The sequence below is a fragment of the Jaculus jaculus genome, chromosome 1, assembly GCF_020740685.1.
Source record: "Jaculus jaculus isolate mJacJac1 chromosome 1, mJacJac1.mat.Y.cur, whole genome shotgun sequence".
Taxonomy (NCBI): Eukaryota; Metazoa; Chordata; class Mammalia; order Rodentia; family Dipodidae; genus Jaculus; species Jaculus jaculus.
Window position 1 is genome coordinate 20,093,583 of NC_059102.1, and position 13,993 is coordinate 20,107,575.

Here is a 13,993-nt window from a genome sequence, read left to right on the forward strand (position 1 = left end):
TAGGTTCCTAGCTCTTACTTCCTGTGACTTAGTAGGCATTCATAAGTATTTGGATGAATTAAATAAAATAACCTTTATAAATCATTTCATTGAGTGAAAATTCCCAAACCATTAATTTAATGTTTAATAGTTTAATTTTTCTTAACTATAAACTTTGTTTTTTTAGAGGTAAACAAGAAATTGAAACTTTGAAGGAAGAAGTGGAAAGTCTTAATACCTTGATTAATGATCTACAGAAGGACATTGAAGGCAGTAGGAAAAGAGAATCTGAGCTCCTACTGTTTACAGAAAAGCTCTCTAGTAAGAATGCTCAGCTGCAGTCTGAATCCAATTCTTTGCAGTCACAGTTTGATAAACTGTCCTGTAGTGAAAGTCAGTTACAAAGCCAATGTGAGCACATGAAACAGACAAATGTTAATTTGGTAAGTATCAATGTGCTTTTACTTGTCAGAGCAACATTGCAAGGAACCCAGATTAAATACCCCTTACAGCAAAGAAGTGTGCTGGTAGTTCATTTAAGCTCTTTCACTGACATTGTGCTATTTTAAATGCTGTAAAAATGTGTTTTCCCTTTTTTAATCAATGTAGTTTATAGTAAAATTTCTCCCTAAATGCTAAAGAACATAATGCTTTTGAAATTAAGAAAACGATTATTCCTGTAATCCCCAATTTATTTATTTATTTATTTTTGGTTTTTCGAGGCAGGGTCTCACTCTTCTAGCCTAGGCTGACCTGGAATTCACTATGTAGCCTCAGGGTGGTCTCGAACTCACAGCAATCCTACCTCTGCCTCCCAAGTTTTGGGATTAAAAGTGTGCGCCACCACACCCATTTTATAATCCCCAGTGTATATTACCATTTTTAAAAAGATAATGCTTTATATTTCTGGATGTTTTCACACTTAAAAATGGTTTAATATTTCTAAGAAATTAGTGTCTTCAAGTTGCTCATAAAAATAAAATGAGTCGGATGGCTCAGTGGTTAAAGGCAGTTGTTTACAAAGCCTCCTGGCCCAGGTTCGATTCTCTAGCAGTCACATAAAGCCAGATGTAAGGACGCAAAGTGATACAAGTGTCTTGTGATCCCAGTATGCCTAGACAATGGGAGGTAGAGTCAGGAAAATGCAGAGCTCATTGGCCATCTAGTCTGGTGTTAGCAGTGGCAGGAGATCCTGTCTCAAAGAGGGTGGAGCAGACACCATGAGGTTGTCCTCTGATCTGCACATATTGCTCTGTGTTTCATACTTGCCCCCTCACAAATTAATTTTTTAATTCAAAAATAATTTAAATCTTTAAAATTCCAAAGTTCAGAGATCTGTATTTCATTTATATGTAAAGTGGCATACCCAATACTATATCCTTGTGCCTTGCTATGTGAAAATTTAGAGGTGATCAGTCATGAATCTCTTCTCCCATGGATTATATCTTTAAGGTTTAAATTTTTTTATTTTTATTTTTATTTGTTTGAGAGTGACAGACAGAGAAAGAGGCAGAGAGAGAGAATGGGCACTCCAGGGCCTCCAGCCACTGCGAATGAACTCCAGATGCGTGTGCCACCTTGTGCATCTGGCTTATGTGGGTCCTGGGGAATCAAGCCTCGAATCGGGGTCCATAGGCTTCACAGCAAGCACTTAACCACTAAGCCACCTCTCCAGCCCTTTTTAAGGTTTTAAACCGCAAGCAATACTAGAAACATACAAAAATCAGTGCTTTTTCATTTTACCTTATTTGACTTTCAGGAAAGTAGATTGCTAAAAGAAGAAGAACTAAGGAAAGAGGAAGTCCGGGCTCTGCAAGCTGAACTGACTTGTACACGGGCAGAAATTAAAGCTTTGAGTACCCAGGTTGAGGAACTGAAAGATGAATTAGTGACCCAGAGGCGTAAGCATGCCTCTAATACCAAGGATCTTACCAAACAACTCCAACAAGGTATAGATTCTTCCATGTGCAACCTGGAATATATTTCTTTTAGTCATCCTTTTTACAGAAAACACATCGTGGCATGTGCACAGCCATACACACATACATGTACATACTCATGTAAAATTTTTTAAAAAGGTGAGAGCCATTGAGGAAGACCCCAACCCATGTCAACCTCTGGCCGCTGCATGCACACATAGTGCACCTCTACATACACAAACATGCTTACACACATACATACACAAACATGCTTACACACTTAACAAATGCAACATAAGTACAAATTCATACCAGGTTTTGGGAATCTGTGCCATGTGTTTGGGATACAACAAGTAAGATGTATTCCAGCTTAATACTTTCTATTATCACTCACTACTTTGGGTTCTAAAATAAGTATTGTGAGAGGAGACTTAGCATTTACTTAATATGAATATATTTTAGATATATATCAAAAGAATTTAGTTTGTTTTTATACATGTAATTGAAAGGAAATTTATGGTACTGAGAAATATAAGATTTGAAGACTGAAAGTTCACTGGGATGATGTGATGCAGGTATCATTTGTCAAAATGTTGTTCCTGTGCATTTTGTAATTTACCTATACATTTGCCATTGGTATTTTTACATGAATAACACAGCATTCTCTCTGACATTGTATTGAACTTTCTGTGGCCCATACTATTTTTACTTAAGAGACTTTAGCAACTAAAATTGGACAGTGGGGCAAATGGTCATTTGGACTGTCAGAAGTAACCCTTTCCTTTTCCCATAGCGCGAAGAAAATTAGATCAGGTTGAGAATGGAGGCTGTGACAAAGAAGTTAGCAGCATGGGGAGTCGCTCTAGCTCATCAGGTAAAATATAATGATTTTAGCTGTTATCTAGTAGTGGGTTAAAAAATAGCATTTTTGCTTTTGAAAATATTGCTATGCTTTGCTTCATTTTGAAGTTTATAAAATAGAAGCGATATGTAATGATATTGTGAAAAATGTTTCTGATTCTTCCTCAACATTTCAGATTTGTCTTGGGCTTATTCATGTGTGTGTGTGTTTGTGTGTATGTGCATGCATGTGTTTGTCTTGCCTCTTTTTTCCCCTCCCCTGTTGCTTTTTCATTTTATGCAACAACTTTCTCTAAGTTCTAAAATTTAGACTAATATCCATCTGTAGAGAGACTTGGTATGTGGACTCTCTCTTGTTTTTTAACACCTAAGAAATATTAAAATAACTACTGTTACAAAGTATTAGATTTGTATATGCAGTTTCCTTTGTTATCTGGAAAGGATTGGTTCCAGGACCCCTCTTAGGATCCCAGGTGCTTTAGATCTCTGGTAAAATGGTGTAGTATTTGTACATAACCAGTGTTCATCCTCCTGTAGTCTGAAGTCATCGCTAGACCATGTATGATTCCTAATGCAGCGCCAATCCTATGGAGATACTGTTATACATTGTTTGGTTTAGGGCAGAAAAGTGTGCATGTTCAGTATAGATAATTTTTAAAAATATTCCCAGTCTGAGGTTGTTTGAGCCTGTGGATGGGTGACTCACACAGATGGAGGGCAAAACCATGTGTCTGTAAACACACACTCACACACTCTTTATCTTGAGATTTTGTTTCTCTGTTTCCACTTCTTCACCCTGTTCCTGAGTGATAGTCATTGGGTTTGGTAGAAGTAAGAATTTGCATCACAGGTGACCTGTGATATGTTCTTTGCCCAGTTCATTTAGAGTGAATATTTTGAGTAAATGACTTGTGATGGGGATGACTAAACTCCACTGTGCATCTGAACGAATGTCTGTGTCTGCAGGGTCCCTTAATGCTCGCAGCAGTGCTGAAGATCGATCTCCTGAAAATACCGGATCATCAGTAGCTGTGGACAGCTTTCCAGAAGTGGACAAGGCCATGCTGATCGAGAGGATAGTTAGGTTGCAAAAAGCACATGCCAGGAAAAATGAAAAGATTGAATTTATGGAAGACCACATCAAACAATTGGTAGAAGAAATAAGAAAAAAAACAAAGTATGTGTTACTGTGGTAGCAGAACCAATGCCAAGAGCCCATCATTGACAAAACAAGTTTTAATTACATTCAATAATTGTTTATGTGTATATATAATTTGTTTTTCAAGGTAGGGTTTCACTCTAGCCCAGGCTGACCTGGAATTCCCTATGTAGTCTCAGGGTGGCCTCGAACTCAATCCTACCTCTGCCTCCCAAATGCTGGGACCAAGGGTGTGTGCCACCACAACCAGTTTTATTTATGTTTGTAGTGAGGTTTCATCATGTTGCCCAGGCTGGCCTTGAACTCTAGGGCTTCAGTGATCTGGTGACTTGGTGTCTCCAGTAGCTGTGACTGTAACCAGGCACCACCACGCCTAACTTGATCTTACACTTATGTAGCCCTTCGCCTTTTTTTGGGGGGGGGGGTTGTTTTTATTTATTTATTTGAGAGCAACAAACAGAGAAAGAGAGAGAGAATGGGCGTGCCAGGGCTTCCAGCCTCTGCAAACGAACTCCAGACGCGTGCGCCCCCTTGTGCATCTGGCTAATGTGGGTCCTGGTGAATCGAGCCTTGAACCAGGGTCCTTAGGCTTCACATGCAAGCACTTAACTTCTAAGCCATCTCTCCAGCCCGCCCTTCACCTTTTATGATCACCTGTTGTGTAGGTTTGGGGAATATAAATATTAAAGAAAAGTAGGTCTTTAAGGTGTTAAAGAGTTGGCTAGTGTTAGATATTTTGTTATTGTTTGCATACTAAAATAACTTTGGATTTTCGAAAGATAATACTTAGCTTTTGAGCCATGAAGTAGGTAGGGATACCTTGAGACACAGTTTCCCCCCTCCCCACTCCATAGGGATTAACTGGGGTCTTCATCCCCGCAGTGGATACCATGACACCATGGGGGAGGGCTCTCCAGGTTGGTGTGGGCGTGAGCAAGGGGATGGACAAGTTTAACCTATTATATTGTATATAAAATAAAATGTAAAAAATGACTATGACTCTGAGCTAGATGGAGCTTTGGGTTTTTTCCCTGTTGGGCAGACCTTCATGGCGTAGTTGATTGGCACCTCCTGGTATGAATCACTGCCTAAGGCTTACCATTGTCTCACTCATTCCTTCTTCCACCCAGGGAGAGTGAGTTCTTTGTTTAAGTGAGTTACTAAATCCACCAGCATTGGCACTTGTCCTGTAAGGGACAGGCTCAGCTGAAGAATCAAGCCCAGCTACCTAATTTGTACTTACTGTACCAAATTCTTCTCACAAACGCCATATCCATGTATATGAAAGTTGCTGTTTTTATATGTAGGTCTTTTTTCACATGTGCAGTTGGAAGCTAGAGGGCAACCTCAAGTGTTTCTTGGGAACACTGTTCACCCTTTTCCTTTTTGAGATGGTCTCTCAGTGGCCTTAAGCTAGGCTAGACTGGCTGGCGTGTGAGCACAGGGATCTTCCCTCCCAGTGCTGGGATGATGACCAATGTCTGATATGCTTACATGGCTCTAGGGATTGAATTCAGGTCCTTAGCTCTCCCCCGTGCCTTTGGAGGCCTTTCTGTTTTTCTTTTCCTTTTTATTGACAGCTTCCATACTTAAAGACAATAAACCATGATAATTCCCTCCTCTCCTTCACTTTCCCCTTTACAAATCCGCACTCCATCATATCTCCTCCTTCTTTCCATTAGTCTCTCTTTTATTTTCATGTCGTCATCTTTTCCTCCTGTTATGAGGGTCTTGTGAAGATAGTGCTAGGTGCTGTGAGTTCATGAATATCAAGGCCAATTTCTGTCCAGTCAATTGTGCTGTAAGCAGTTCTACCCTTCCTTCAGCCCTTACATACTTTCTGCCACTTCTGCAATGGCAGGCCCTTAGCTTTTAAAGCAAGCACTTTACTGACTGAGCTGTCTCTTTAGCCCATGAATGGTTACTTTGAAATACTTACAGACCTACAGAAAAGTTAACCTATGACTTTTCAAAGAAAAAATATATGGAGGCTTTAAGTTTAATCATAATATAAAAATGTTGTCAAATCAACAAAGTAATATTTACAGTTAAGTAAAGGAAAACTAGAAAAGCTGTGTTTATATATCTTTAAGTCCCATCATAGAACAAATACAGAACAGGTAAAAAATCTAATAGGATAGACAATTCTTTTCTAGCATAGGTTATGAGCCCTGTGGGTATTATTAGGCTAATGATTCTTGTGCTAGGTTTTGGTGACTTTCACAGACTCCAATGCTTTTATTCTGCAAGTACACAATTGTGGTATGTTTCGTTTTGTTTTTCACAGAATCATTCAGAGTTACATTTTACGAGAAGAAGCAGGCACCCTTTCCTCAGAAGCCTCTGACTTTAACAAGGTCCACTTGAGCAGACGTGGTGGTATCATGGCATCTTTATACACATCCCACCCTGCTGACAGTGGGCTAACACTGGAACTCTCTTTAGAAATCAACAGAAAATTACAGGCTGTTTTGGAGGATACATTACTAAAAAACATTACTTTGAAGGTATTTGTGTTTCTTATCTACTCACCAATCAGTAAAATGGCAAAATGGTGTCTGGATCTTAGTCTCATGTAGCTCTTAGGCTGTTTCCATAATGGGGCATACCATGTCATGCAGATCTGAAAGGTTAGTGTTTTGTTTCGTTTTGTTTTATTTTCCTATTTGGAAAAGTACAAATCATTTCTTTATTTATTTGAGAGGGGCATATAGAGAGAATAGGCACTCTAGAACCCTCTAGCCACTGCAAATGAACGCCAGACACTTGTGCCACCTTGTGCATCTGGCTTACGTTGGTACTGGGGAATTGAACCTGGTTCCTTTGGCTTTGCGGGCAAGCACTTTAATTGCTAAGCAATCTCTCCAGTTGAAGATGTACAAGTTTTTAAACTAAGTCAGTTTAATTACTGAAAAATAAGATGTATTATTTACTTCATAGTGGATGACCTATAATTTAATTAGTTATAATTTCTGAAATAAAACTTTTTAATGTTACAGTATTCTAATGTACTTTGTGGCTTAATTTTTTTTGCAGCTGTTATCTGACCCAGCTATTCTGTCTTTGCTGTGTATGGGCCTTAATAGTTAGCAATGGTTTTGAAAAAGTTTTTAGATCTAAGTGATCATTTTGTGCACTGAAACTTGCTGCATTTGTAGTGGAGAGATGAAGTATAACGGAAATGTTCAGCCCTGCCCCACTGGAACGTCTGTGTGTCTCATTTATCTCACTTAGCATTTAAGGCTTGTGGTGGTTTGCATGTGTATATATCACCCATAGATTCAGGGGTTTTATTAAGCTTGTAACTTGGATCTCCAGGGGCTTTGCTGGAGGTGTCACTGGGGGAGGATCCTGGGGCCCAACCCAAAAGTGTGTTTGGGGGCGGATCTGATTCTGCCCCAGAGGTGAGGGAGTGTCTGAACTCTCACTGGTTCGTGCGCTGGCGCTGGCGTTTGCCTGCTTCAGTGTTTCTCTCTGCTTGGGCCCATGGAAGCAAGTGGCTCTTCCTCCCTTGATGGAACTTCCCTGGATTTGTAAGCTAAAATAAATCCTGTTCCTCTCATAAGCCATGTCTGGTTGGATGTTTACCCCAGCAAAGTGGCGCTGACTATGAAAGGGCTGATTGTCATCCAGTTTCAGAATGTAGGCAAAAATAGTTCCAACTAAATCTTCTTCTTATACTTAATACCACAGTTACTCCCTTCCGGTTTTTTAAGGAAAGTTTCAAAATTTAGGCTAAAATAGTTTGAACTAAAACTTTTTATTGTACTTAATACTTCTGTTTTCTCCTCCCACCTCCATTGTTAAAGGAAAATCTACAAACACTTGGAACAGAAATAGAACGACTTACTAAACACCAGCATGAACTGGAGCAGAGGACAAGGAGAACCGAGCACAAAGCGCTTGCTCAGTAAATGGACGGGAGGCACAGAGCGGCACGTGCCACTGACCAGTGTCATTGGGAAATGTTCCCTGCTTTGTGTGTCAGTCAGTCAACAATTTGTTTTGCTTCACTGCATAAAAATGTGTGGGTGCATTGCTTTTGTGAGTGGGTGCATTGCTGAGTATGCAGTAGAAATGTAAGTGTGATGACCTGTTCTATATATTTCAGTCAGTTCCGTTGCCTGAGACTGAATCTAAACATCTTAACTTCTTATAGTAGGACAAGGCTTTAAAATAAAACCACCCTTTGCCACACTTCTTCCCTTTAAATATATATAATGGCAAAAATGATTCAGTCTTTTAAAATTATGCATGAAAAGAAAGGTGTTGATCATTCAGCAATTCACTATTTCTGCCCCCCCCCAAAATCTTATTATTATTATTTTTTTTTTTTTCCTGTTTTGGCTTGGGATAACTGGAAGGTTGAAACAGGAGGATCCCTTGAGCTTACAAGTTCAAAGCCAGTATGGGCAACCTCACAAGACCCTATCTCAAAACTAAAAAACAACAACAAAAAAACCTATGTTTTAATACTTCAAAATAGCATTTAGTTGTGTTTTAAGGATGCATTTGAGTATTTAAATCTTCCAGTTTAAATTTTAATGAAAACTAAACTTATAAGGAAAACCAGCTCTTGGTAACTGGCAGCAATCAGGCATTGTATATTTCTGTCAGTTCTCTTTACCTGTCTTAGGGGCATTTTTTTCATACTTGAATTTGAGTTAATAGTTGAATTTTCAAAAATCTTTAGTTCCTTGAAATATGGTTTTTAAACAGCATTTTACTTATAAATTTCCTGTGGGCTTCAGTTATTTTTAAAATATGAAATGAATCCAATCATTAGAAGAGAAAAAAATGGATACTTTAAAACTGACATGCTTTGAGTTTACTGCCATTGTCTGAAGGTTAATGTCATGACTCATGGTGTCCTTGAAGAGCCACTTTACCCAGAGCACTGGTACATGCAGTAGCACTGTGAGTCATTTATTTTGATCACCATTGATACAACTAATGGTTACAATCGTACTGTACCCCCAATGTGGTATTTCTGTGATTTATTTAAAACACAAAGTATATCTCTATGACCAAAGGAACTTGAGAGCCAAATTGTTGTATCTTGCTGGATTTTTACACTATTTATTTCAAAATACACTTAAATATTGCTGGGTCATAATGTCAATATTTCTGCCACTGATTTTTGTTTTCCTCAGCTCTTATACCTGCTCAGCTGCTCTTTTTTCTTAAATCTATGCTGTGTTCAGCTCACTTTAAGTCATATGCAGCAAGCCTTATTTTTGTTTTGGGTTTTAGCATTTTTCCTCTTTAAAGGAAGCGAGTTTTAGGGTGATGTGATACCCTTAAAAATTTAATGAACTGCAGCTGGGTCTGGGTGGGCGCACACTGATAATCTTTGCACTTTGGAGGTGAAGGCAGGAAGATGAGGAGTGAAAAGCTAGCCTGGGCTACGTGAAGCCTAGTCTTAAACGTACAAAAAGGAATTGTATGGGTTCTAAATGTTTGGATCATGGTGGCAATGTCCTTTTAATGTGTTTTAGCATTTAAAAAAAAATCAACATTGTTTTAAAAGATACTTTACTGAATATTTGGTAATTTAGCATAGTCTCAGCTTTTCCTAAATAACTAAGTTATGTTATCACTCCAAAAACTTTTTAACTTAAATGTGAAAATACATATTCAAAGATGTTTTATTTTTAAGTAGTTGTAAAAATTATTAGTTTTACCTTAATGTGTCTTGTTCTTTGTATTAATAATTTACCAGAATAAAAACCTAAGAGAATAGTGCAATAAATCTCCATTAATTTTTCATGTATTCCTAGATATATTTGTAATACTCAAGTCAGTCTCCAGTAAGCAACACAATTTATCTTTCCTGTGGCCTGAATTCATAAGGTAGAATAGCTGGAGTTTTTTTCTCCAAGACACAAAATGTATAATGGAGGTCAGATACTGGTCAGTCATAGTGTGCTGTGGCTCTGTGTTTGTAAAAGGAATGTGCATTTGTTACAGACAAAAATGGAGCATGTTAATAGATTATTTGTGCCACCAGAGACTTGGAGAAGCTTAATAATAAAACAATTTAAAAAGTTAATAAAAAGCCATACTTCATCTATATTACTACCTTCTCCTATGAATTGAGGCAACTAGGTTTTGAAGGAAATGCTGGATTTTCTCTGTCCTCCAGGGTCCACTGCATCCTTTGAACCTGATCAGAACCGAGTAAAGCAGTTTACAGATGCTGTAGATCACAGATCGTGCTCTCTGCTGGAGGGTGGAGAGTTTGAGGATCTTCTGCCTATTACAGTTTAATGAGTGGAGAAAGAATCAGGTATCTGGAAAGGGTAAATCAGAGACCCGAGAGAAATTTTGTTTTATGTCATCATTAGTTGTAAACATCAAAGGTTGGTTTAGTTATTTAACAATGATTTGGTGTCTTTGAGCAGGAAATTTTGTGTGGTTATTTGCTACCTAGGTTTTAATTGGAAATAATCCTGGCTGTGGATCCCTTTTTTCCACACAATTTCAAACTTTTAGTCTATTACCATTTCAAGAGCTAGGCATGGTGTCACATGCTTTTTAATCCCAGCACTTGAGAGGCAGAGGTAGGAGGATTTTTGTGAATTTGAGGCTAGCCTGGGACTACAGAGTGAGTTCTAGGTCATCCTGGGTTAGAGTGAGACATTGCATCCAAAAAACCAACCAAACAAACAAAAAAAAAAAACCCCACTGTTTCAAGGATTGAAGTTATGCTGAATTTAGACAAAAAAAAAAAAAGTTTGAACTTTGGTGGTGTTTTTCTTGTTGTTATTTGTTTTATTTTGTTTTGTTTTGTTCTCTGAGAGAAAGAGAGAGAGAGAGGATGGGCATGTCAGGGCCTTTCAGCCACTATGAATGAACTGCAGACGTGTGCACCCCCTTGTACGCATGTGCGACATTGCATGCTTGTGTCACTTTTTCCTCTGGCTATACTAGGACCTGGAGATTTGAACAAGCATTCTTAAGCTTTGTAGGCAAGTGCCTTAACCCCTAAGCCATCTCTCCAACCCTTGTTTGTTTTTTTGGTTTTGATTTCTAAATACTCATTTAATTTGGGCTAACCATGTTATCTGTTTATTGACAGCCACCTTGCTGGGTACCCTACAGGTATTGTGATCATGGTGAACACACCAGAGAGCCATTTCCCATCCTGTCAGGACTTGTAATATAATGAAAATAGCCGGGCAGGTCTTTGGGCCTGAACAGCTCATGCCAGCCCCTTATTACTGGTTTGAGAAGAGGATTCATCACCTTGGGCAAGGAGGTGGTCTAGAAATCAGAACCTAGCATGAAGCTCTGACGCCAAGTCCTTGCCAGGGTGCTCAGAGCAAATTGCTGTGGTCATGCCACTTGTACACATTTCCTAATTTGTCCCAGCTAAATACTTAGTTATTCCTGAAGACAAGGGGACAGAGCCAGGAACCACAAAGCGATATTAGATTCTTACCATGTAGTGACTGACTGATGCTTACTTTGTGCTCCTAAAGGTGCGTCCATCATGTCAGGTGTCCACATTTTGTTTGGAAGTATATGGTTTTCTAAAGATTTTTTTTACATGCAAAATTAAGCCAAGATTTACTAGAAGAAAAAAAATTACAGAGCATTAGTTTGTAAGTGGGATATATGCTGCCCTAGTGATGTTACTTTTATAAACCATATCATTCATACCTTGGAAATGTCAACTCTGTTAATCCGTTTTGCTCTCACTTTTTTTCCCTTTTGTAGACAATTTTTTTTCATCACTGTTAATTTTTAACACCAGTTGGTGGCACTAGAAACCTAAAATTGTCAGGGTGAAAAACAGATTGAAAAAGGAAAATAAATGAAAACTGAAATTGCATATGAAAGCGTACTTCTAAGAATTGTTTTTAAATGCACATGGCTATATCCATTTGACTGTGATGATGGCACCTGTGTGTCTTCTGTAGTACATATGTGTTCATTGTATAGATATTCTTTCATTTGATTACACTCTTCATTCTGTAAATATGCTTCTGTAAAAAATGACGCTTCCCAGGAGGACTTTGTATATATTGTACTTATTAAACAGGAAACAGCTGTTTCCCAAGTTGTGTCTTACTGGCCTCTGTAATTATTTGTTACATGTCTGTGGGTAAATAGTCTGACTCTCCAGTCTGTCAACAGTGCGGATTAGAATAGCTTGGATTTATTTTTAAACTGAGTAGCCTGTTTCTGTCTTTGATGTTTATCTTGATCTTACCAATATGATTAACCAAAGTGCTGCATTGTATTGTAAACTTTTGTTTAAACTGGTTAGCAAAATGTGGCACTGGATGGAAGACCCCAGGTTGATGGGTACCTGGAAAGCTGACTATAGAGATACCAACAGACCCAGTTATTCCCTTACTGGGCATCTATACCCTTACTGGGTACCTAAAACCTTCAAATCACAGGCCAGAGAGATTTGTTCTTCCTGAACTTGATAACCCAGTGATATAATTTTAAAATTTTCCACAAAATTGTGGTCTGCTCCTGCCCATATTGTTCAGCTTCATTTTAATAATATAACTGTGTGCTAAGATGACATTAATTGAATAAAGTTAATGTGTGATGGGCCTTTCACACCACAAGGTGGTTAAGTTGCATTTATCTAATTATTCTGGAAGATTTTAGTTAGGCTACAGTGTTTTTGGAAAACAGCCCCTGAAATTGAGATGCATGGAATACAGGTAACAGCAACCGTGGGGGAAGCTTTCTGACATCCTTATCCATGATCTTTGAGGAGCCAGTGGATATGTTTATGAGAGAGAAGAATCTATATGGAAAGAGGGGGCCAGTCGGGAAGACATACTGACTGGTTCCTCATTTAGGTTGATCTAGCAGGAGGAGAGCTAGCTGACCTGGAGGTGTGCTTAGGAAAGAAGGCTTTTTAGAGGCTCTAGGATCAGCTGAGGTCTACACTCACCGCCTGCTTCCCCCTGTTTACATGAGGCAGCCACGTCAGGAAGATCAGAAAGGGAGCAATTCAAATTCCAGCTCACATGGTATAATGGTTTGAATCCAGAGTATCCCCCACACCCCCACAAAGACTCAGGTGCTGAGGGCTTGGTGGGCCTAGGCATCAAGAGGTGTATTGGGCCAGGCGTGGAGGCGCCCGCCTTTAATCCCAGCACTCAGGAGGCGGAGGTAGGAGGGTCACCATGAATTCGAGGCCACCCTGAGACTATATAGTGAATTCCAGGTCAGCCTGGGCTAGAGTGAGACCCTACTTCGAAAAACAAAAATCAAACAAACAAATAAAAAAGGTGTATTGCTTAACCTTGCTGCTGACAGGAAATTAGTTTGGGGAAGGGTTTATTGCAGCTTGCACTTCCGGGTTGGCAGGGAAAGTATGGCTGCTGGCGGGAGCCTGAGACGGGGCTGGTCGTATGCAGCCCACAGGAAGCAGAGGGACAAGTGCTGGTTCTCGGCCAGCTCTCTCCCTGTGATACAGTCCAGAAATCCTGCCCGTTGAATGGTGCTGCCCACAGCTGAGGTGGGTCTTCCTACCTCAACCTCATCAAGAATAGCCCTCACGGGCTGGAGAGATGGCTTAGCGGTTAAGCGCCTGCCTGTGAAGCCTAAGGATCGCGGTTCGAGGCTCGGTTCCCCAGGTCCCACGTTAGCCAGATGCACAAGGGGGCGCACGCGTCTGGAGTTCGTTTGCAGAGGCTGGAAGCCCTGGCGCGCCCATTCTCTCTCTCTCCCTCTATCTGCCTTTCTGTCTGTGTCTGTCGCTCTTAAATAAAAAAATTAAAAAAAATTAAAAAAAAAAAAAAGAATAGCCCTCGCAGGCTACATAACCCTTCACAGGTGATTCAGTGTAAACCATTACAAGAGGTGACTGAATTGTGAGGCCTTTGACCTCATTAGTGGATTAGCCCACTGATGAACTCATGAGATGGCATTATGGGGTGCGGCAGAATGAGGTAGAGCATGGTTGGAGGAAGTAGGTCATGGGTAAAGTGGAAGTCCTGCCTTGGAAAGGCACCTTGGCTCTTAGCCCTTTCTTCTCTCTCTGCTTACTGGAAGCTCTTTCCCCCTTCATGTCCTGCCACCATGATGTTGGGCCACACTA

General features: G+C 39.7%; 1 protein-coding gene across 3 annotated transcripts in view; it reads left to right on the forward strand.

The window, feature by feature from the left end:
• The window catches only part of Ccdc186 (coiled-coil domain containing 186), a 45,800-nt gene extending 37,571 nt beyond the window's left edge, over positions 1-8,229 (forward strand). For all 3 annotated transcript variants that reach the window (XM_045138801.1, XM_045138810.1, XM_045138807.1), the window contains 6 exons: positions 167-422; positions 1,739-1,928; positions 2,692-2,772; positions 3,726-3,936; positions 6,206-6,425; positions 7,728-8,229. In XM_045138801.1, the coding sequence (XP_044994736.1) occupies positions 167-422; positions 1,739-1,928; positions 2,692-2,772; positions 3,726-3,936; positions 6,206-6,425; positions 7,728-7,832 (1,063 nt within the window). In that variant the 3' untranslated portion in view covers positions 7,833-8,229. The remainder of the gene's footprint in view (positions 1-166; positions 423-1,738; positions 1,929-2,691; positions 2,773-3,725; positions 3,937-6,205; positions 6,426-7,727) is intronic.
• The last annotated feature ends 5,764 nt before the right edge of the window (positions 8,230-13,993 follow it).